The 21,535-nt window shown below is 41.6% G+C and overlaps 1 protein-coding gene across 5 annotated transcripts; it reads right to left on the bottom strand.

Moving 5' to 3' along the window:
- Positions 1 to 1,470: 1,470 nt before the first annotated feature.
- Positions 1,471 to 21,285, bottom strand: LYRM1 (LYR motif containing 1). 5 transcript variants are annotated; one of them, XM_055340038.1, is made up of 5 exons: positions 21,199 to 21,217; positions 11,715 to 11,971; positions 7,960 to 8,119; positions 3,634 to 3,726; positions 1,471 to 2,306 (listed from the first exon to the last, which is right to left on the bottom strand). In XM_055340038.1, the coding sequence occupies exons 2-5, from the start codon at positions 11,750 to 11,752 to the stop codon at positions 2,190 to 2,192; spliced, it is 408 nt and encodes a 135-aa protein (XP_055196013.1). In that variant the 5' UTR covers positions 11,753 to 11,971; positions 21,199 to 21,217; the 3' UTR covers positions 1,471 to 2,189. The 5 variants fall into 5 exon arrangements, with proteins under 5 accessions (XP_055196013.1, XP_055196017.1, XP_055196014.1 ...); XM_055340042.1 differs by lacking the exon at positions 11,715 to 11,971 and adding an exon at positions 20,334 to 21,017 and having other exon boundaries at positions 21,199 to 21,214; XM_055340039.1 differs by lacking the exon at positions 11,715 to 11,971 and adding an exon at positions 20,855 to 21,017 and having other exon boundaries at positions 21,199 to 21,214.
- Positions 21,286 to 21,535: the final 250 nt, after the last annotated feature.

Genomic DNA, 21,535 nt, shown 5'->3' with positions numbered 1-21,535 from the left:
CTAGTCTTTGCTCTTTAAAAATCTAGTTGGGTAAATAGTTTTCAGTCCTTGTCAGTGTTGGAAGAAAATTTCATTGAAAGAGGGGACATAGGGAAGAGAAGTTCTGCTTTTAAAAGACCAAAGATGAAAAAAAAAAAAAAAAAAGACCAAAGATGATGGGAGGAAAAAGAAGCTATTATAAACATAACTTATATGGAAGTTTTGACAGTAAATTGACAATTATGTTTCTGTGTATTAGAATATACATCTTTGCAAAGGAGGCTAGGCATATAAAATGCACATTTAGGTAAGATTCCTGGCACATAGAAGACACTCAGGAGGCTAACAATTAGGTGGACTTCCATTTTGGAAGAGGTTGGGTGGGAAGGGTGGTTTCTACACTTTGACAGAGTTAAAGGCAAAGGTTGCACAGTCAAAATCACCTTGAATTACTTAGAAAGGGACCAGGAAAGAGAAAGGCAAGCCATGTCTCACTTGGTCCAGCAGAGCCAGTTTTTCCTCCAATGCAAGAACAGATCACTGTTTCAATGGTTGATCATCAGATAAGTACTTGATTTCATAGGCCCTATGTTTCATGAGAAAATGCTTAAACGCTAGAACCACATCTGAGCAGGGTACGCTTCCACAGTGAGACCAGATTTGAAGGAGAGTGATAGAACAGCAGATTCATGTTTCCCAATTCAAGCAAGTCTAGGGTTTATGCTTACTCAATGGCCAACACATCTGTCAGCACATTTAAATTTCTCGTCTCTCTTCACCAAAGGCCTGTAGTACAACTGTGTTCAATATGCATATGCTAGTGCCACAGCTGATATGTTTGTTCTCCATGTCATTGCCAAACTCTGTAGTACTTACCCTCAGCATGAAAGTGTATGCTTTTGCTCACAGGTGCAGGTTTTGGGATTGAAATATAATGTTTACTTTGACTGAAAGGATCTGGGTGACAAGGGATTCTTACATTTAGGTATGGGCAGGAAGTTATATCTGCTGCTTCTGAGGGTCACAAAGCCATTTTGGAAAAGAATAGAGAAAGACCAAAATTGATATAGGTTTGTCTTTATTGGTGATGCTCATTCTCTTTGGAGGTCAAAAGGAAATAATAATGAGGTACACATGACTTGCCATGGGACTCCACACATGCAGGGGTATAAATCTTTTATATTTTGATTTCTCTTTGTAGCATTTCTGTTTAGACATAAACAGGCTAAGGCTGTTTGGCCCTTGTACTTTCTAATGTTGTTTCTAATGAAGGCTGGGTTGGCCCTTGTACTTTCTAATGTTAAGATAAAATACTTATAATGCAGTATGGGTTTCAAGTGAGCCTTTCAGATCCTATGTGCATCCTTATGACAGGCCTTAAGATAAAGTAAACATATATGCATTTATTTAACACAACTACTTTTGTGTATGTTGGGGGAAGGGATGGGTCTCAAGTAAAATTTCCATGAAACAATACAATCAATCCAATGATGCACTTAAGAAAAAAAAGATTTATTTATCTTAGAGAAAGCACAAGCAGGGGGAGGGGAAAGAGGGAGAGAGAGAATCCACAAGCAGGTTCCTGCTGAGAGAGGAACCCAACACAGGGCTCCCAAGACCTTGGAATCAGAACCTGAGCTGAAATCATTCAGATGCTTAACCAACGGAGCCACCCAGGCATCTGCAATGAGGCACTCCAATGAGAAGTTTATCTGGGAACTGGGAAGGTCAAAAGATAATAGAACATACACAAAGAAACCCACTTTCAAGCAAGCCTTTGTGTTTTAAGCAAAAACTCTGGGGAAAAAAGCCTAAAAATATTCTGAAGGTGGTATATAGTTTTATAGTTGCTATGAGAACTTCCAGCAACTGGCTAATTTCTTCATATCAGCTGGCATGTTTGGCAAATGGCATTTCCATGAAAAAGCTTTGTCATCCTTGTCTTTCTTTTTACAGGCCTTAGTCTTGTTTCCAAATGATGCTTCAGTGAGGGTGTAAGCTCTAGGGTTAGTGTCATCCATGTAGGCAACAAGACTCTGATGAACTGTAAAGATGTGTGAGCACAGATCATGGGGTGAATACCAATATTTTTGAGGTTTTTAAGAAGATACTTAAATTTTTGCCCCTAATCAAGCAGAAGGGTTTTGTCATCTGGTTTACATTCAAGACCTAGTTGGCTCATCATTCTGAGAAACACATTTTCTTCTGGGTTAGGAAATCTCATCATGAGACTTGAGATATACTGGTTTGGAAAATTTCCTCAGTTTTTCCTGGCTTCGAAGTCCCCGGCCTCGTAGTGGGGTAAGGCCCATTGGAGGCAGATGAATCTGAATAATGAGAATAAGAATAATGATAATATTAAGAATGATAATCATTACAGCAGCTTATACTCATTGAGATTTTACTAGGTACCATGCTCTCTGCTAAGCACTAAGTCTACACTGATTCATTAATCCTTTAAGTCCTCATACACATTAATCCTTACAATAATCTCATAAGGAATTAGATAATGTCTATAGATGAGAAATGGAGGCTCACAAGTTAAATACCTCAAGCTACTTGTACTTTAAGTGGTAGAACCAGGATTTGAACCCAGATCTGATTCCAGAGCTTGTGCTCTTTCATACTGCCTCCATGGAGGGAAAAATGACTACAGATCACATGATGAGATGAGACTCCAAAGAAGAAAAGAAAAAAAGTTTGTGTATACAAAGCTATAGTAAGAAACTGGGACCAATCTAAATGTCTACTAAATGGCTGCTGGGTAAATTATGGCACATTCTTGTAACAGGATACAGCAGCAACCATTTAAAAAGATGGGAAGCAGGGATCCCTGGGTGGCGCAGCGGTTTGGTGCCTGCCTTTGGCCCAGGGCGTGATCCTGGAGACCCGGGATCGAATCCCACATCGGGCTCCCGGTGCATGGAGCCTGCTTCTCCCTCTGCCTATGTCTCTGCCTCTCTCTCTCTCTCTGTGACTATCATAAATAAATAAAAAAAAAATTAAAAAAAATAAATAAAAAAATAAAAAGATGGGAAGCAGAAATGACCAGAACAGATGAAGTAAACTAAGCAAGCAGCAAACAGTATGCCCAGTATTCCATGTACATTAAGAAAATGTATGTACACAAATATAGAAACAAAGACAAAGGATATATTGCCCAAATTAGGTTGAGCCGGTACAGTATAAAATTGTTGTTTTTCTAGGTCAAGAGTAGGACACAGAATTTCATATGGCCTAACTGGTACAGTGCTAACTTCCATAGGGTGAGAATTTTGGACCATTTTCACTTTCCACCTCATGCACTTCCCTTTAATGCTATTAACAACAAATCTGTCCTTCATTATAAGGAAAATAAAATTATTTCCATAAAATAGATGAAAGTCAAAAAGAGAAAGCTATATAAATAAATATAAGCTAGCATTCCCTTCTACATGTGGGAAAGTTGTAAGAGTATGAGAAATCAGGCATCAATTGGCATTTTAGTTTGTTGTGATGGGTTGGGGGCATGCAAAAGATAGCTTACTTCCAACATGCCTGCTACAGAAGCTCTAGGCTTCTCGGCAAACACTAGCCCTCTTGGTATACGTTCTTGGAAATAACTGGGTTGGTGAGGATAAGTACCTACTACAAATTAACTGGAGTCACACTTACTGGCCTTGGATAAGGAATCTGGTAATGTAGTCCAATTTCAATCCTGGCTGTGCATTCATCTATACACTGTTTAATCAGGTCTGTGTCTGTGAGCTATTAAAAGAGGAAAATGGGTAAGATTCTTAGCATCTTTCTAATGCTCCTTATGTAGAGGTGTACATCTTCAACTTTCTCAGTTCACCAGCCAGTAAATGAAATGTTGATAATTTGAAAAATCAAAAGCAATTTAACATAAAATTTACTGTGGATTTTAAACTTTAAAAAAATTATTTAATAGGGTAATATGAACACATAGTAAAACATTTTTCAAATAATACAAAAAGATTTAAAAACGAAGTCTTCCTTTAATCTCTGTCACAGTTCCCCTTCTCAAAGACAATAGTTGTTAGTAATTTCTTTCTTGTCCTTCCAGGGATATTCTATGTAGATATAAGCCTAAATATATATATTTTGGTTTTTTTCCTTAAACAAATTATAGCTCACTTTGTTTTGACCCTTGCTTTTCCCCCTAACAACTTGAAGCTCCTTCTAGATTTACAGAGAGATGCCCATTCTTTTTAATAGATGCACAAAACTCCAACATAAAGCCGTGTTATAATTTAACCAATCTTTTTCTGATGGACATTTAGGTTATTTCCAGTCTTTTGCCATTATAAACAATTTTATTATGGATCCCTCTAAAATCGTTTTTGGCTTACATGCAAATATATCTAAAAGATAAATTGCTGGAAAATGCAGGGTCAAAGGGTATATGTTCATGCATTTTGAATTCTTACAGATATTCCCTCTAGATTCAAATTACCCTCTAAGAGATTGTACCAATTTATATTCCCACCAACACTGAATGAGAATGCTTCTTCACGTCCTCCCCATGTTGACCAAACTTTAACTGAATTGTTTTAGCAAATGCTGTCTAGAAGCTCCCTAAGTAAGATATCAGAGAATGATCCACCTCTTCTTTTGAACTATAAACTTCCTTGCTCATTGGTAAGGGGAAGAAATAGCTTTTTAAATTCCCAACTAGTAAAATTATGGTAGTCCAGTTTCAAGTAAAGAAATCACAAGTTCATTCCAAAAAACAGAATACCAGGTAGAAGCACAGAAACCCTTTCTTTCCAAGGACGGAAAATGAGTTGACACATGGCTCTGCTGAGTTTGCAAGTAGGCCTCAAAGCAGACCTGGGATTGCACCAGTTCCAGATGACACCCACAGTGACATCTGGGCCAGTGAGGCTTGGAAATTCCAAGGGCGTGCCTGTCCTATGGTACCTTTTGGAGCAGAGAAGGTTCTAGGAACTGCAATGCACAGAACTTGAGTTGGGTCCCTTGGGGCAGAGGCTCAGCTTTCTGACCTCTGGGCTTCTCAGAATCTGTTGCTCTGATGTCCACATCAGGAATAGATTTCCATGTTCCCATTTGCCATTAGGATTCAGAGCAATTCATGAGATACTTTTGGATTATTATTAAGCTCTTACAAGCAAGTGAAGTTCCAAGAAACAACTTCTATCTGCATAAGGGACTGGGGAGAAAGAAGCCCCTGATAAAGATATGTGTGGTTAAGGGGGCTGAGGGGCCCTAGGACTCCAGCTGTCCATCTGAATAAGTCTGGGTTACAGTTCTCCAAATTCAGTCATTTAGAGGCTGCTTTCATGATTCTGCTAGATCCACACACCATTTATACTCATATTAAACTTTTTCTTTGAATATTATGCTTTCTCCTAAGCATAGTATTTGTAAAATCATCTGATATTTTATTATCTTTCTAATACATGGCAAAACAAGTACACATTTTAAAATTAAAGACTCATATACCTCCTCCCCAGGCATAACAAAATCATCTCACTCATGTAGCATCACTGGCACATACACTTCCCTACGGCTCATACCACACTGGGCCAGTTCAAGCAGAGGCAAAGCAAAGCTTGATTACTGCCATAACTGAAAACCCAAAGAGTTTTGAGAAGTCCTCACATAAATGAGCCTGAAAAGATTTACTGGGTACATCCTGCTATGATACCCGCAGCACCGGGCTAGACACGGTGAGGCCATGGTCCCTGTCCTCAACTAACCAGGCAGAAAAACTCTGATGCATAAAGCTCCAGAAAAAGCATGGAGGCATGTAATTCACAGGGCAATGACTACTGTAGATGGCTACACAGGAATTCAGAAAAGGTTTCTGCCACAGGGTTGAGTGAAGGCAGAGAAGTTGAGGAAGACTTCCTGGAGAAGGTAAGTTAAGCCAAAGAATTTTTAAATGCTCATGAATTTAGTGACAACCACAAGGTAGGTCCTATGGGGTATACAAGAAAGTATAAGACATTGTCTGTGTGCTCAAGGAACTGATAATCTGGTTGGGGAGACCACACCAACATAAATGAAATAAGAAAAAATGTGACCAACTACTTAGGGGAAGGCATAGGTTAGTGGTCTCCCAACTTTTTGATGATCTACTTTTTTTTTTTTTAAAGATTTTATTTATTTATTCATGAGAGGACACACATAGAGGCAAAGACACAGGCGAGGGAGAAGCAGGCTCCCTGTGGGGAGCCCAATGTGGGACTCAATCCCAGGACCTTGGGATCATGCCCTAAGCCAAATCAGATGAGATGCCCAACCAGTGAGCCACCCAGGTGCTCAGATTATCTACTCTCAATAAAAAATTTCTGAGCCCACAGCTCCCATTTATGTACTCATATTGATTTATAAATATATTAGTAAGTTCATTAAATGTACCAATAAGCTCATAAAAATACATAAAATAGGAGCACCTGGATGGCTCAGTCCATTTAAGCATCTGCCTTCGGCTTGGGTCATGGCCCCAGGGACCTGGGATTGAGCCCCACATTGGGCTCCCTGCTCAGGGAGCCTGTTTCTCCCTCTCGCTCTGCTGCTCCCCCTGCTTGTGCTCTCAGTCTATCTCTCTCTAATAAATACAAAAAATCTTTAAAAAAATAAAATAGACATTTTTAATATACTCTGGTGTGTGGCACAAAAAGTGTGGAGATGCTGGAGGCAGGTCAGAAAGGCAGAGAAGCAGGTTGATTTTTTTAGCAAGGAGGCCTCAGGCATTCTGAGGAGAAGGTACTGTAGGTTGGGAGCGTTTCTTTGATAGAACTTACCCCAACTGCAATTTTACATTTCTTACTATTTAACTCTGAAACATCGTTGAGGGATCCTGTCTTGGTTTTGCTCATTTTATATCCTCAATGTCTAGACCAGTGTTTGGCACATGGTGGGCACACAAATACTTGCTGAATGAAAGAATGAGAGCAAACAGCTGCGGAGTGGTGACAGGAGCAATAGCAGAAATAGGCAGGCTGGAAAGGGAGGTGTTTTTGCAGAAAGATGAGTTCTGCTTAGGATCATCATGCCTGTTGTGAGCTTTTTCAGGTGGCAGATGAGAGCCTGAGGCTGGGTATTCAGATATGGGGGGCAGGAATCCTAAAGTGGATGCATGGGCCTCAGCACAGAAGGCTGACTTTCAGAGGCTCCTTACAGTGGGCGGAAGGGTGTGTGGAGAAGACACGGCCAAAAGGGACACAGAAACAGGGGTCAGAGAGGGAAAAGAGAATAGACGGTCAGGAGATTTCATGAGGGGAACAGTAACAGCATTGATTTTGTGAGATCAATAAGAAGGCAAGAAAAGTCAGAAGCTAAGAGTCTCTTTCCGTGCTTAGTGCCAGGCAGTCTTCATAAGAAGCTAATAGCTGATGCTTTATAGTTTATTGAGATGGGTCAAATCAAGCCTCTTACAAATGGTCCTTGGCTCCCTGGTGTCTGGGTGTGCAGTTCCGTTAAACTAGCTAGTAGAGGCACTATCTTACCCAATTCTGTGCTCCCAAAGGGCAAATCACTCTTCTAGCCAAAGAGGCTTGAGTTCAAAGAGAAGTTATGAAGGGAGCCCTGTATCTTAATCCTATTCTCTTCCCTCTGAATGAGTTTATACTTGGAGGCCTTGAATAGTATATGAATTGGAAAAAAAAAAAAGTTTAACTGCACACCTCCTGCTGGAAGAGCTGGTGACAGGCACAAGTGTGTGAAGAACCCTGAAAGACCTCAGTGGCCTGACTCGTGTCACCTGGCTCATGGTGTCCTCCAAGGGCACAGAGCCATTTGAGACCTGAAACAAATGAAGAGAGAAACCCAGACTGGGCTCTGCTTCCCAGTGGTTGAGCAAGCTAGTGCGCTGTGCCTCTGGGCCCTTTCTGCCCCACACTCTACCACTGTGACCTATACTGCTCAGTCCTCTCAATTTTCGGAAGAAAAAGAACAAACGTCATAAGAAACTGCCCTCCTCCTTACAATCTCCAGTTAGGGTTTACTTACGTTTTTGTTTTTCTGGAACAGTGTTCTGGCTTCATTTAATATGTACTGTTTTTCTTTAATGGTGTCTTCCATCTGCCCTGATGCTGCCTGCCATTTCCTCACAAGCCTGAAAATTCTGCGGTAGAGGCCAAGAACTTCTTGTCGTGTTGCTGTTGTCATCCTCAGACCCACCAAAATAGAAAAGGGAAAATTTGCATGAAAATTCAATTTGACAGTAGGCAGCTAGGCAGATGTACATTTTTTTAATCAAACTCTTTAATTAGTCTAGAAATAATTGCTCTTTCTCAACAGATCTGTTTAGTAGCATTGCCAGAATGGTGCTGTAGGAATACCAGCTATCTCCCAGCTGTCTTTGCATATCATCCCATGGTTGAGAGTTAATGTTTGCCATGACGGCCATGTTTACAAACACAGTAAACCAAAATTCAATTGTGCTATACTTAAAAGCCGCAAATTCCTTACCAGACTAACATAGGAAGATGCTTTTAGTGTGTATTTTTGTAAAACTACAATACTCATCAGAATGCCTGGAAAAGGCACATTTTGAATAACTAAATATTCTGGTTCAGTAACTTGAATTTAATGCAGGGGTTGTAAATTTAAGCACCCTTGGGGCTTGCAGATAAAATGAGGAAGCCTGGTTGGGTGGGGACAATAGCCAGATGGAAAGGATGTAACCCCCTGAAAAAGGATAGTTGCTACTCAGCTCCAGGCAGCTGCTGCCACATAGAAATGAGGGCCTAGGGCAGCTCCTGGGTGGCTCAGTCAGTTGGGCGTCCAACTCTTGATTCTGGCTTGGGTCATGATCTTAGGGTCATGGGATCAATCCCCATGTTGGGCTCTGTGCTCAGTGCAGAGTCTGCTTGGGATTCTTTCTCTCTTATCCCTCTGCCCCTCCCCACAACTCTCTAAAATAATGAATAAATAAAATCTTAAAAAAAAAATAAATGAGGGCATAGGAATGCCAGATTTCCAGATACTTTAATAATAGGTAGCAATCCAGATTTCTCAAGTGTGAAATCTCAAAAAAGACATTAATTCATTCTTTTTGAAAGTGTGAGTACCAAGAAGGCCAAACAAAATGGTCCTGCAGGCTCCATTCCACCCAGAGGTTGCCAGGTTGCACCTTCTCTTTTGGTTCATCATAACTTTGTTGAAAAGATTTCTCAAAATTGTTGGTCTGCTTCCTTGTCTACCTAAGAACCACACAGTAAGGACAACTGAAAATCTTTCTGATGATTGAAGAGCTTGTGGCCTCTTTGGGTTTTTACTCTGAAAAATGAATTTTAATTTCAGAGGACTTAGCTAAATGAGTCCTGACCTAAGTATATTCCCTAGAGTTAACTGCAATTTTCTTTTTAAGTTTTTAAATTTATTTATGAGAGAGAGAGCACAAGCAGAGAGAAGCAGCTCGATCCCAGGAGTCCCGGACAATGACCTGAGCTGAAGGCAGACACTTAACCAACTAAGCCACCTGGGCGCCCTGCTAATTGTATTTTTAAAGATTAAATTCCTGGAAAAAAAATTAGTTTTATTTTTATTATGAAATATTTAGGTATACAAAAAGATATAGAGAATATTAACAGCCATATATTCACAATGAAGCTTAAGGAATACATTATATATGTATATACCCTTCCAGTCAAATTCCCCTAGCTCTCTCCTAGAATGAACCACCATTCAGAACTTGTTATTTAGCTTCTCACACATAGCTTTACACACATTACATAGTATTGCTTAGCAAGTTTACAAATCTTATTTATTTATTTATTTGCAAGTTTACAAATCTTATATAGACCCTTGAACAACAATGGGGCTTAGGAACACTGACCACTACACAAAAATCTGTGATTAATTTTTGACTCCCTCAAAAACTTTACTACTAGCTTACTGTTGAGACGAAGTCTACTTGATAACATAAGCAGTGAACACACACACACACACACATATATATGTATTATATGCTATATTCTTACAATGAAATAAGCTAGAGAAAAGAAAATATCATTAAGTAAATCATGAGGAAAATACACTTACAGTGTTCTGTATTTATCTCACGTAATCTTTGTACAAGTGGACCTGCACGGTTCAAACCCATGTTGTTCAAGGGTTGTCTCTATATAAAAGGTATTATGTTCTTCTGCAACTTGCTTTTTTGCGCATGTATATTTATGTTGTTATATATAGCTCTAGCTCATATATTCTAAATATTGTAATTTAGCCCACTGTATGAAGATATCCTGATATACTTGTCTATTCTGCTAATGTCCTAATGTTGGACATTAGGTGTTTTTGTTGTCATTTTGCTTATGCAAAAACTTTAGCCTATGTGTTCACTATTTACTTCTACATCTAAAAGAAATTCAGGGAAGATAGAGTTAAACTATGACATGATTCTGATTAGTCAGATTTTAGAGAATAAATACACTCTTTAACAAAGGGTAGGCTGGGAAGACAGGGACAGATTTGGTAAGTGAGTAGCAGGGCCAGGCACTGGGACACCTCATTATGAGTGGTTTTCCTCAAACAGGCTCATCAGGATGGGGAAGTAGGCTGCTCACTGCCCTATGAAACAGGACCCATTTCTAACCCAAGGGGGAGGGGTAACATGTAGAGATCATATGCTTTAGGATGGATGGTCCTGAGCTTATGAGAACTTGGGCAGCTAAATAATGCAGGTGAGAGCTGGAAAGAGTTGTACTTCTCTAGAAATTCTAAGTACCTGCAAGGAATTTACCTTACAGAGGATTTCTTCATAAGATTGCCCTTCCTGACCCTGGTGATCTTTCTTGAGCAATGCAGAATGAACCAAGACTTAACCATTGGCTAAAAAGTTTGAAAGCACTACTTCACCCAATTCAAAAGTTAAAAACGAAAGTTATAATGAACACCAATTCTGACGTCCGTGATGCCTCCCAGAAAAAATGCTTAAGAAGAAATTCGTAAAAACCAAGAAAGAACATCATGCTTTGTGGCTAATCGTAATAAAAACCCATGAGATGATGATGACTTTTCCTGGTAAGGAAACAGGTTTCTGAGTTTCTGGTTCTCCCTAAAACTCCATGGTTTCATGTGAAAAATACATGAGTCAGTTCCTGTGCGGGGCAGGGAGTCTGTAACTTCTATTAATGATTGCTTCACTTCCCTGTCATTAACAGATGAAACTTCCTTGACTATATGACACTTGAGGAAAATGAAGGAGGTCTGGCATATTAAAACAGCAGCAACCTTCTCCAAAGCCTGACTTTCACTGGTTTCTTTCTACTACTAGAAGGAGCCACAGCTTTAAACTGTAAGATCATATGCCATAATCAGATACACAGCCCTGCAATTAGAGTACTCAAGGTAAGGAGCAGTACTAACAACTGGTACTATTTTAATAGGACCATTTTCAAAACACTTTAATTGATGTTTTAAGTGCTTTGAAAGCTAATCCTGTAAGGGAGATAAGTGATGTCTCCCTAGGTGACCCAGAAAGCTTAAGTCCCAAAATTTCTAGAGAAAAGGGTCTGAAGCTCTACTTTCCATTGTGTACTAATAGCAAGTCTAGCTTAATAACACTTGCTTCCAAGTCTTCAGAGAACAGACAAGAAAATGCCTCTTTTGCTGTTTTCTTACTGGATTTGAGTTCTTTGAGGGAATGTTTTTACTTTAGGGGTACATATCGATGCTGTTCCTGACCACCTCCCGTTTAGCTGACCAACCCCTACTCATCCCAGTGAAAATATGGATGTTTCAGAATATCCTCCCCTCACCACATGCATTGGGTCAGGTGTCTGTTGAACCTTTCCATGGATCCTTGAATTTCTTCTTTGTAGTACTAATCACTCAAGTAATAATGGTTTATTAGTTCTGTCTTCCCCCAATTGATTCTCAGGTTTATGGGGGGACAGTAACCATGTCCATCTTCTTTACTGCTGAAGTCTCAGCACATAGCCAGGTGCGTAACTTGTATTCGATAAGTGTTTGTTGGATAAATGAAAATATCTCAGGATGCAGAAAGCTTGGAATCCTAGAAACAAAATTAACCATATAAATTTTTTTTTTCAAGCTCAAATTTCAAGTTCAAATTTTTTCCCTTTGGTTTATGTTTGTCTTTGTTCCTAGGAAGCAACCTGTTTAGAAAAAGTGCCTTTTCCCTAAGAGTTTTCCTTCCAATAGATTTAATGGCTTGAAACCAACATTTATTCTTTTGAAACTATCAATGATCTCTCACTACTGGTGCAAGGCCGAGGCAGCCCTTTTCTTCACTAGTCTCAGGGGTTGATCCAATGCAATTTTCTGCTGGGATTTTCCCACAGGCAACATGAGGAATATCAAATTGTCTAGAGAACCACAACTTTTTTTTTTTTTTAATTTTTATTTATTTATGATAGTCACATAGAATGAGAGAGAGAGAGGCAGAGACACAGGCAGAGGGAGAAGCAGGCTCCATGCACCGGGAGCCCGATGTGGGATTCGATCCCGGGTCTCCAGGATCGCGCCCTGGGCCAAAGGCAGGCACCAAACCGCTGCGCCACCCAGGGATCCCGAGAACCACAACTTTTTTAAAAGATTTTATTTTTAAGTAATTTCTACACCCAACATGGGGCTTGAACTCAAAACCCCTAGATCAAGAGTCACATGCTCCACTGAGCCACCCAGACACCCCTAGAGGACCACAATTGAACCAGTCTCAACTGGCCGCATGGTTGAGAGAGATAGAGAACAAGTGGTTGGGGGGGAGGGGGAAGGGGGAGAGAGACAAGCAGAATCCTGGCTGAGTGGGGAGCCTGATGTGGGGCTTGATTCCAAGATCCTGAGATCATGACTTGAGACCAATTCAGACATTTAACTAATTGAGTCACCCAGGCACCCCACAAAGTCAATTCTTAAATAATTCTTAAAGTTTTGTAACTTTTTTTTTTTTTTTTAAGATTTATTTATTCATGAGAGACACAGAGAGAGGGGCAGAGACACAGGCAGAGGGAGAAGCAGGTTCCCTGTGGGGAGCCCAATGTGGGACTCAATCCCAGGATTCTGGGATCACCACCTGAGCTGAAGGCAGATGTTCAACCACTGAGCCACCCAGGTGCCCCAAGTTTTTTATTCTGAGATTGACATTTCATCAAACTGTTTAATTTTACTTCCTTAACTGTGAAACCCCAGAATGAGGAAAAAGAGATATGAAGTGTCCCTGGAGGGAAATGTGACTGGACATTGGTCTTTTCTTAAAATCATATACCATATAAACACAGTACCAAGAAAAAATTCACTACCAAGCATCTACCAAGTGCAGCCTGTGCCACTAAGCAAGCAAAGGCTGACAAATGTTGCTGTTAGAGTGTTTTGGCCTCTGGTCACAGTCAGAAGTTTCCCCTACAGCAAGTGTCCCAAAGGATGGTTGGGAAGGTGATTTTTTTGATGTACTAATATTTTCCCATTGTGATTTTTTAAATGTATTATAATAGCCCATCAAACCCATAATTTAAAGTGATTTTGATAGAGCAATATGGAGCTTCCTTTAAAGCTGATTTAAAATATGGGTAAATAGTAGTATAAATTGAGATGCAAAGTCTGAAAAACAGAAGTTTCAAAGCTACTGCTCTAAGGCACCCTGCTGTCCTGCCTTGGTGTTTAGTGTCTGGCTGAGCCATTCCATGTAAAATGCCTATTTTCTGCTAGCCACCCCACTGAAACTAGTAGGCACCTATTTGTTTGCAGGCTTTTCTGGGGCACTTTTTTCTCTGCTACTATCACAGCTAGCCATTGCTATCTTGCAGTTTCATTGTGTCTTTTTCTTCACAGTCTCTGAATTCCTAGAGGGCTTGGACTCTTTTGCTCATTAGAATAATTATAATACTACATTTTGCTTGGTATTTACTCTGTGCCAGAGGCTTTGCTAGCTAGATGCTTTACGAATATCAACTCCCCAAATCATTACAATTCTTTAAGGTAGATAACTACCATTATCCCCTTTATGAAGAAGGAACCTGATGCAGAGAGGTACGTAACTAGTCCAGGGTCACATTAGCTATTAAGAGGTGGGCCTGAGGGCTGCTGAGTGGCTCAGTCTACAGAGACTCTTGATCTCAGGGTTGTGAGTTCCAGCCTCACACTGGTTGTAGGCTTTACTTAAGCAAAAAAGCAAAAAACAACAACAAAAAAGGTGAGGCCAGGATTCAAACCCAGACCATCTGGAGACCAGCCCAAACTTTTTTTTTTTTTAAAGATTTTATTTATTCATTCATGAGAGACACACACACACACACACAGAGGCAGAGACACAGGCAGAGGGAGGAGCAGGCTCCATGCAGGGAGCCCAACGTGGGTCTCCATCCCGGGTCTCTAGGATCATGCCCGTCCAGCCCAAACTTTTAATCATTAAACAGAATGCTCAATCTCAGTGATGGTGGTTAAATGTCTGGTAATTGCTTTAAAAAGCTTAGCCAGTTGTGGCAATGGAACTAAATAATTCTGTTCCCATCCTACAAGAGCAAAATATCATTTTTTTTTGCACCTTGATATGAATAACCTTTTAATAAGGTTTCTGTATACCATCTGCCCTTCTTCCTCCCCTGCACTGCACTTCCTTAATAATTATGTTGCACATCGGCACCTTTAAAAGAGGCTGTGCACTTGGCGGGAATCCACTGCTCTTTGGTTCCCTATGGCAGCTCTGTTCTGACACTCCAAAGGGAACTGACATCACAGATGAGGCACCAGGGACTCATTACAGGCCTTCCTGGTCCTTCCCAAGCATCCATCCATCACTAACCACTGGGACCAGGCACATGAGATTCTAAGGATACACAACCTTGATAAGCAAGCATCTACCGTCCCTGTCCTCTTAAAGCTTACATTCTAGAGGCAGAGCAGATGATATACAAGAGAAAGACAATTTCTGATGGTGATATGGGCTCCCTAGGAATGAAACAGTAATATGATACAAATGAACAGGGACAGGGTTACTTTATTTTGGGTAGTGACATCTGAGTCCTGAATGACATGAAGGAGACTGTTAAAGCGAATGGTTAGGGGAAAAGTGGTTCAGGAAGAGAGTGAGAACCAACAAAGGCTAAGAGGTGGTAAACACCATCAGTGTTAATACATGGAGAGCCTGTGGGGGAGGTGAGGCTGCAGGTGAGCAGAATCCAGCACAGGCAGGGAGGGCAGGCCGTGGAAAGGAGCTTGTAATCTAAAAACAAAAGGAAGACACTGGCAGATTTTAAGCAAGTTGGGAGTACCATGGTCTAATTTACATCTCTTAAAATGTGCTGGATTTGTATCTTGCAGATGGTGAAAAAAATCTTGCCTAATGAGATTTAATTGACAAGAGAGTTGGGATTAAGAGCCAATAAAACTGGATGATTATTTCCCTGACCAAGAGCTTTCCCATTTTTATTTTGGAGTAATGGGGAAGTAATCAATGTAAAACAAAACACAACACACCACCCACTCACCCTTCTACTCTATGGTGAGTGGAAATAGTGAAAGGTCCAGGTAGGCTCCAAGAACCCACTCTACACAGCACATGTAGGCACGTGGCATGACCAGATTTAGTTTTACAGGAGGCCTGTGGGAAGATATGCTAGTACTAGGGGATTTATCCACTTCACCCTTTCCCCCACCTTTGGAAAGGCCATCACAGCATGAACGCTGAGGAGTTTAAGAGCAGAGATGAAAATTCCTTCTCCAGATGAAATTTATAGAAGTATGACTCTGGTCTCAGGAATGTAAAAATTCCCAGTGTTGGACTCTCATGAGGCTTTGCCTTCTACTTAAGAAAAAGTGTTGCCATATAAACAAGGGACAGAAAAGGCAATGGGAATTAACTGACTTTCAAGCCCCAGGTTGAAGGACTCTTTCCATTCCTTCGGTATCATCCCTGAATAGAATTTTTTCTCCTCATAATGAATGTAATATTTCTCTCCCAAGTACTTTATGATTGGGTGGGTGGGGGTGGTGGTGACTGTGAAACTCACCCAATGAAATCACTGTCTTATGTGTTCATTGGGCACCCATGCTGGCCTGCCCCTCTCCTGCCATCCCATCTCCATAGATCGGACATCCCTTCTTTTTGTCAAATGAAGGTCCAAATTCAAACAACTGAAATATTCTTTCTTTGCCTAGCTGCTAATTCTCATCCATGTACTTCCACTGCTTTTAGCAAGGTGCTTTTTTCATGCTGAAATGGGTTCAGCTATGTCCCTGCTGTGTGTACCCCAGGTATGACCAGCACACTTATATCATCATGTTCATCCTGTTCTGTTGTAAATTTCTATTTGGCTTACCTTTCTTCCTTCTCTGTGTGTATTTTGGGGAGGGATAAAGAAGGTTGGGACTGTGCCTCATTCCTCACATTCTTAGGCCTGGTACAAAGTTGGAATTTGAGATATATGTTATAAGAATAAGTTTATACACACAGAATGGTCACCAGTAATGCCCATTCTCATATGTGGTGGTATTTGGACCAGTGTCCCAACTGAAGACCCTAAAATATTTAAAAATACTAATTAACACTCACAATGATGTTTTCAAGAGTGGTGCTATGGGTGTCAGAATAAGGAATTTAAGACTTTGTTATTTGGGGAGGAGGCCTTATTGGTTCCATCTAAGGCAGTATTAGACACACAGTTATAATGTAACCCTTACCCTTAAGTTCTTTGAAAGTCAGTAAGGGTTGATGCACTGGACTGAAATGATTTACTGTTTCCATGAAGCTTAGAACCAAACATATAGAAAAATGTGGTTCTGATAGATTTTTTTCTTGGGGAAAAAATTCTTCTGGGGAATAGATCCATTGCACCCAAATGATTAGGGGTCAAACCAACCTACAAAATCGTAGTTTAAAGTTTCTGTCACTTGGAAAACCTCTAGGGAACTGAAATGCTCTTATAATGCTAAAGCAAAGTTTTTCTTGCCCCAGAAAGCCAGGGTAGAGAATGACTGTCTTGGTTTTAGGCGTTCAGTTTTTCCACACATGTAAGGAACAGAAGATACAATGTAACTAATAAGCAGATAGGTTCTGGAATGGCCAAACCTGGGTTTGAATTCTGACTTCACTACACTGATCAAGTCTTCTTGAGCCTCAGTTTCTTAAAAAGTGAAGTGGGATAACAATAGAACCTTCTTCAAAGAGTTGTGGTAAAGATTATTTATGAGATAATCCATGTAAATCACTTAGTTTGGGAGCTAAAGAAGGCAAATATTACCTGAATAGGAGGAAATAAAGAAGAAACAGTGAGGCCTCTTTTATCTATACCAAGCTTTGTCGGCAGAGGAGGAAAAAGAAGCAGGCTGCCTGTTGGCGAATTTATTGCTTTGTGATAGTAATGGATTTTCCTAAAGCTGTTTCCCTCTGATCATTAATAATCCCTGTACAGTAAAGGACTATTGTTCTTCAGTATGAGTAAATAACCCTGTCGGAGGTACCGCTTATCTTCAGACCACAGCACATACTTCTTACTGGAAATATAATGCAGGTGCCAACACCAAAAGCATGCCCAGATTTCCCTTCCTATTTTTCTTCCTTTATCTCTTACTCCTTGCTTATCCTTTGGCATGTTTTCCTCCTGCATCTGTTATATTTCCTATGTTCTGGTATACACCCATATCCTATACAGTATCATCCTTACCCAAATTGAATAACCTTCAAGATAAGCTGTGCCCCCCCCCACATCTTTGCTGTCTATCCTCTCTCCTTTTCATTAATAGACAGATCGAGATAGTCACAGACACATGAACATACCCAATGGACTTGTTTCCTGTCCTGGGTGCAGTGTTTGGTTACTAGATTCCAAAAAGGGAAGTGTAAAGCCATATTGTTTTGCAAATCTCAGGATATGCTTGTGTGGTGTACTTAATCATAGCACAGCTATTCTCTGAAATAGCATCTATTTACACAGAAAGTGACAATATGGGTGTCAGAGATAGGAGGCAGGGAGGAGAAGGTAGATGGTGTTTTCATTTTACTTAAAGAAATGGAAATTAGGTTTGGTCCTGTAATATGGGAAATCTCCAGAATGCAGGGAAAAACCAAAAATACTGATGTCTGAAAAACTTCTAAATTATCCCAAACAAGATCTAGGAGGCAAGTATGTTCATTCTAAATATACCACCATAGGAGCACACACAACATTATACTTGTAAGGGGAACTCCAATCAGGCTTTTGTAACCAAGAGAGATACAGCTTTTTTTCCCCCTCAGAGATGGATATTCTAAATGGAAACCAAGTTTTGGCCCCTCAAAAAGAAATGGAAGTATGTGTTTCCTAATCTGCAGATTTTAAGAGACAAAGACAAAGGGTCAGGTCAGTTAGAGGTGGTGAGAACCAGTTACCAGAAGTAGGGGGAGGTGTTAGACATGTTTGTGTGTGTGTGTGTGTGTCTGCTGGAAATAGATGAAAACTAGGTCAATGCTAAAAAAATCAACCCCAGTCATTCATTCATAATTACTCAGGATTTCACCCCATCATAGGAACTGGGGAAGTCCAAGAACAAAAAACATTAGGTTTAAATTAACATTTCAATCCCTCCTTTGTTATAATTTCCTAGGGAAATGGATTAGGAAACTGACAAAGGACTTGTTAGAACATTAGACATAGTTGGAGCTTTCTAGCATCTGACCCTTGATCCAACCCTCTGATGAATAACCTCACCTTAAGTAGGGGTCTCTGCTCTCAAGACAGTTTCTAAGTACCCTCTAATTATCAAGTAACTACAAACCGAGCAACTTTTCTCATCTGCAGATGCAACAGAGCTCCTTACTAGACAAAATTCATTGAGAGTAGGAGCAATGACTGGCACCCAGAATACGTTCACGCTCCTCCAGTCCAGCACTGACCAACAGAATGTATTTCAATGACGGAAATATTCTGTAACTGTGCTGCCCAACAGGGTAGCTAGCCACTGGCCACATGTAGCTACTGGGCACTTGAAATATGGTTACTGCAACTGAGGAACTGGCATTCAAAATTTTAAATAGCTACATGTAAAAACCAAATAAATAGCTACATGTGGCTAATGGCTCCTGGAGAACAGCACAGGGCTACACCAAGAACTGCAAATCAAATGTTCAGTTTGATAATGTTCAGGTCAGGCAGATAGTTGAAAAGGAGGGGCACATGGGGAGAAGCTTACTGGCGCTAGCTGACTGTTGCAGGGGAGGAACCTCAGCCTAGTGTGGCCAGATTGTCTCATTTTTCAAATGAAGCTGAAGATCTAGATTTTGATGTCCAATTTTTAAACGTTGGCAAGTAAATTTTAAAAAGAATTTAAATTTAAATCACTTTGTGGGATGAACGATATGTTTGCATGCAGTATCTGTCTTGCTAGTTTGCAATCTCTAATTTAGCCCAACCCCTCCATCTCAAAGAAAAAGACCTTATCCAAGGCCACTGCTGGTCAGAAACAGATCCAAGATTGAAACCCAGGCCTTCTCATACTTCTGATATCCTTTCTAGATTTTATGAGATTAACCATATCTAGATTGTGGCTGACAGTTGGCAGCAGCAGTGGGACAAAAGCCCTTCTGTTAGAGTTGTTGAAGTCCATGGCTGCTATCTTATGAATAGTGTTCCTACCTAGCCATAACTACACAGTGGGCCCTATGGGCAAAGCTCTGTACCAGGAGCCAGAAGGACGCAAAGAAGAAATAGCCCGTGGGGAGTCAGACATATGAACAATTAACAAGCAAAATCAGCCTTGCTGTAATGGACACAAATCACCTGCGCACAAGTCCAAAAGCACTGACAGCTGGGGTTGGAAGGGAAGGAAGAGATTTGAGCCAGGGCTTAGAGGATGAATAGAAGCTGGATAGTGGGTGGATGAGTCTCACTGATTATGAGAGTCTCATTATTGCGGGATATTAAGGGAGCCTTCTTTTATCTCTGAGGCCTTATCTATGTCAAGGGTCTCCTTTGCTGGCTCGTCTTCTTTTCCCCCGGAGTCTCTAAAAACCCCTACATTTATTTTTCTCTAGGACATCCACCTGACTTGCATATCTAACTTTTCTCGACATCCTCACCTGGAGGGTTAATGGACTTAATCAAATCTAGTATGATTAAAAGACAATTTAGGATATTCCCTTCCAAACTGTTTTCCCCTTAGGAGTCATCCTTGGTCCCTCCTCCTCCCGTACACTTCACTATCCAATCCAGCAGCAAGTCTTGCAAGCTCTACTTCCAAAATGCATTCCGAATTTAATAATCTGCATTTCCAATGCCACACTACCCATCTCTCCCTGGGCCTGGGGCAGCAGCCTCCTAACAGGTCTGACAACTTTCTACCCTACTCTAGCCAGCAGCCGAGTGATATATATAATTTTTTTTTAATGTAAATCAGGTCACTCCCCTTCTCAAAACCCTCAGGTAACACAACAGCCAAACCCTTACCTTGGGCATTTAGCTGTGCAGGATCAGGCCCTCCCACTTCTCCATCACAGACCACTCCAGCCCGTGTTCTTTCAGTTCCAGCCACCTGGCTTTCCCGCCGTTTCCCTCCTCAGGACCCTTCCTGTTGGCTCTCTTCTCCATCTAGAAAAGTCCACTCCCTAGCTTCTCTCCTTTCACGCATCTCCGTGGAACTCTGGCCTTATCTGAAAAGCCTCACCCCACCTGGAGTGGCCTTCCTCCCACCTCCTACCGCTTCACACCCCGTATTATGGTCTTAGGGGGGCATGTCGTACTTGCTGATATCTTCCTAACTGATTGACATTTTAACTTTCTCCCGGACTCCAATAAACAGTCACGGAGCAAGGCCTCCGTCTCGTTCTCGTTCGCGGACCGAAGCCGTTTAAGAAGCAGGTTCTCACTACCGTCCTAGGAAGCCTCCGTGGCCTCTACGGGACCTCGTTTGGGTCAACCTTCCCCAGCTTGACGCCTCTCGACCCCGGAATTGCCCCTACTGATCTCACATTTACATTCGGGGATCCAAAGGATTCAGGAAAAGTCTCTGTTGGGCCCCAAACCGGCATCTCAGCTGTTCGCCAAACAGGCCTCCGCTTCCTGGCCCTCGGGCCGCTTCCCCCGGCGGGGTCCCGAGGCCGCTGGCTAGGACAGAGAGCCGCCCTCGCGAGGCTGGGGGGGTCACACAAGCGCGTCTCCTAGCAACGTCGCACCCCCGCCCCCAGCCCATCCCTGCCCCTGGGGAGTCAACCCCTTCCCCCAGTCTCCCGCGCCAGGAGTCAGCGTCTCCATCCCCTACACTCACTCGGCGTCAGGCCTGCCTTCCCCCACCCACAGAAGCGCCGCAGCCTACCGCGGGCTAGGAGAAGGCGGCGCCGGGAGCCTTGCTGAGCCGCGGCCGACGCTGGTCGGGCAGGTCCGGTAGGCCAGGCCGGACTAAACCACCGGGGGGGGGGGCCTCCGTGGAACCATTAGTTCCAGGTCAGGGATAGTCTCAAGTCTCCCTGAAACTTCATACTCTAGCCCACCCTCCGCCGTATACCCAACAGTATAGCCAACTTCATCGTCTCCCTAGTTTCTCTTTACCCCTTTTCGCTATCCTCCCCCGCCCCCCACTCTAGCCAAAAAATGATCCAGTCCAACTCTTCCCAGCCCTCCCTCCGCGTCGATAGTTCTTTGCCCTTACTTGG

The sequence above is a fragment of the Nyctereutes procyonoides genome, unplaced genomic scaffold (assembly GCF_905146905.1).
Source record: "Nyctereutes procyonoides isolate TBG_1078 unplaced genomic scaffold, NYPRO_anot_genome, whole genome shotgun sequence".
Lineage (NCBI taxonomy): Eukaryota > Metazoa > Chordata > Mammalia > Carnivora > Canidae > Nyctereutes > Nyctereutes procyonoides.
This window is presented reverse-complemented; position numbering and strand designations above follow the sequence as displayed.

Excerpts from the sequence above, each read along its gene's own strand:
- LYRM1 (XM_055340038.1), bottom strand. The coding sequence starts at position 11,752 with ATGGAAAGGTTCAACAGACACCTGACCCAATGCATGTG. Across the intron at positions 3,727-7,959 it reads TGTTCCAGAAAAACAAAAAC|CTCACAGACACAGACCTGAT; the intron begins GTAAGTAAACCC and ends CTCTTTTAATAG. Across the intron at positions 2,307-3,633 it reads AGATTCCTTATCCAAGGCCA|ATTCATCTGCCTCCAATGGG; the intron begins GTAAGTGTGACT and ends CTCATTATTCAG.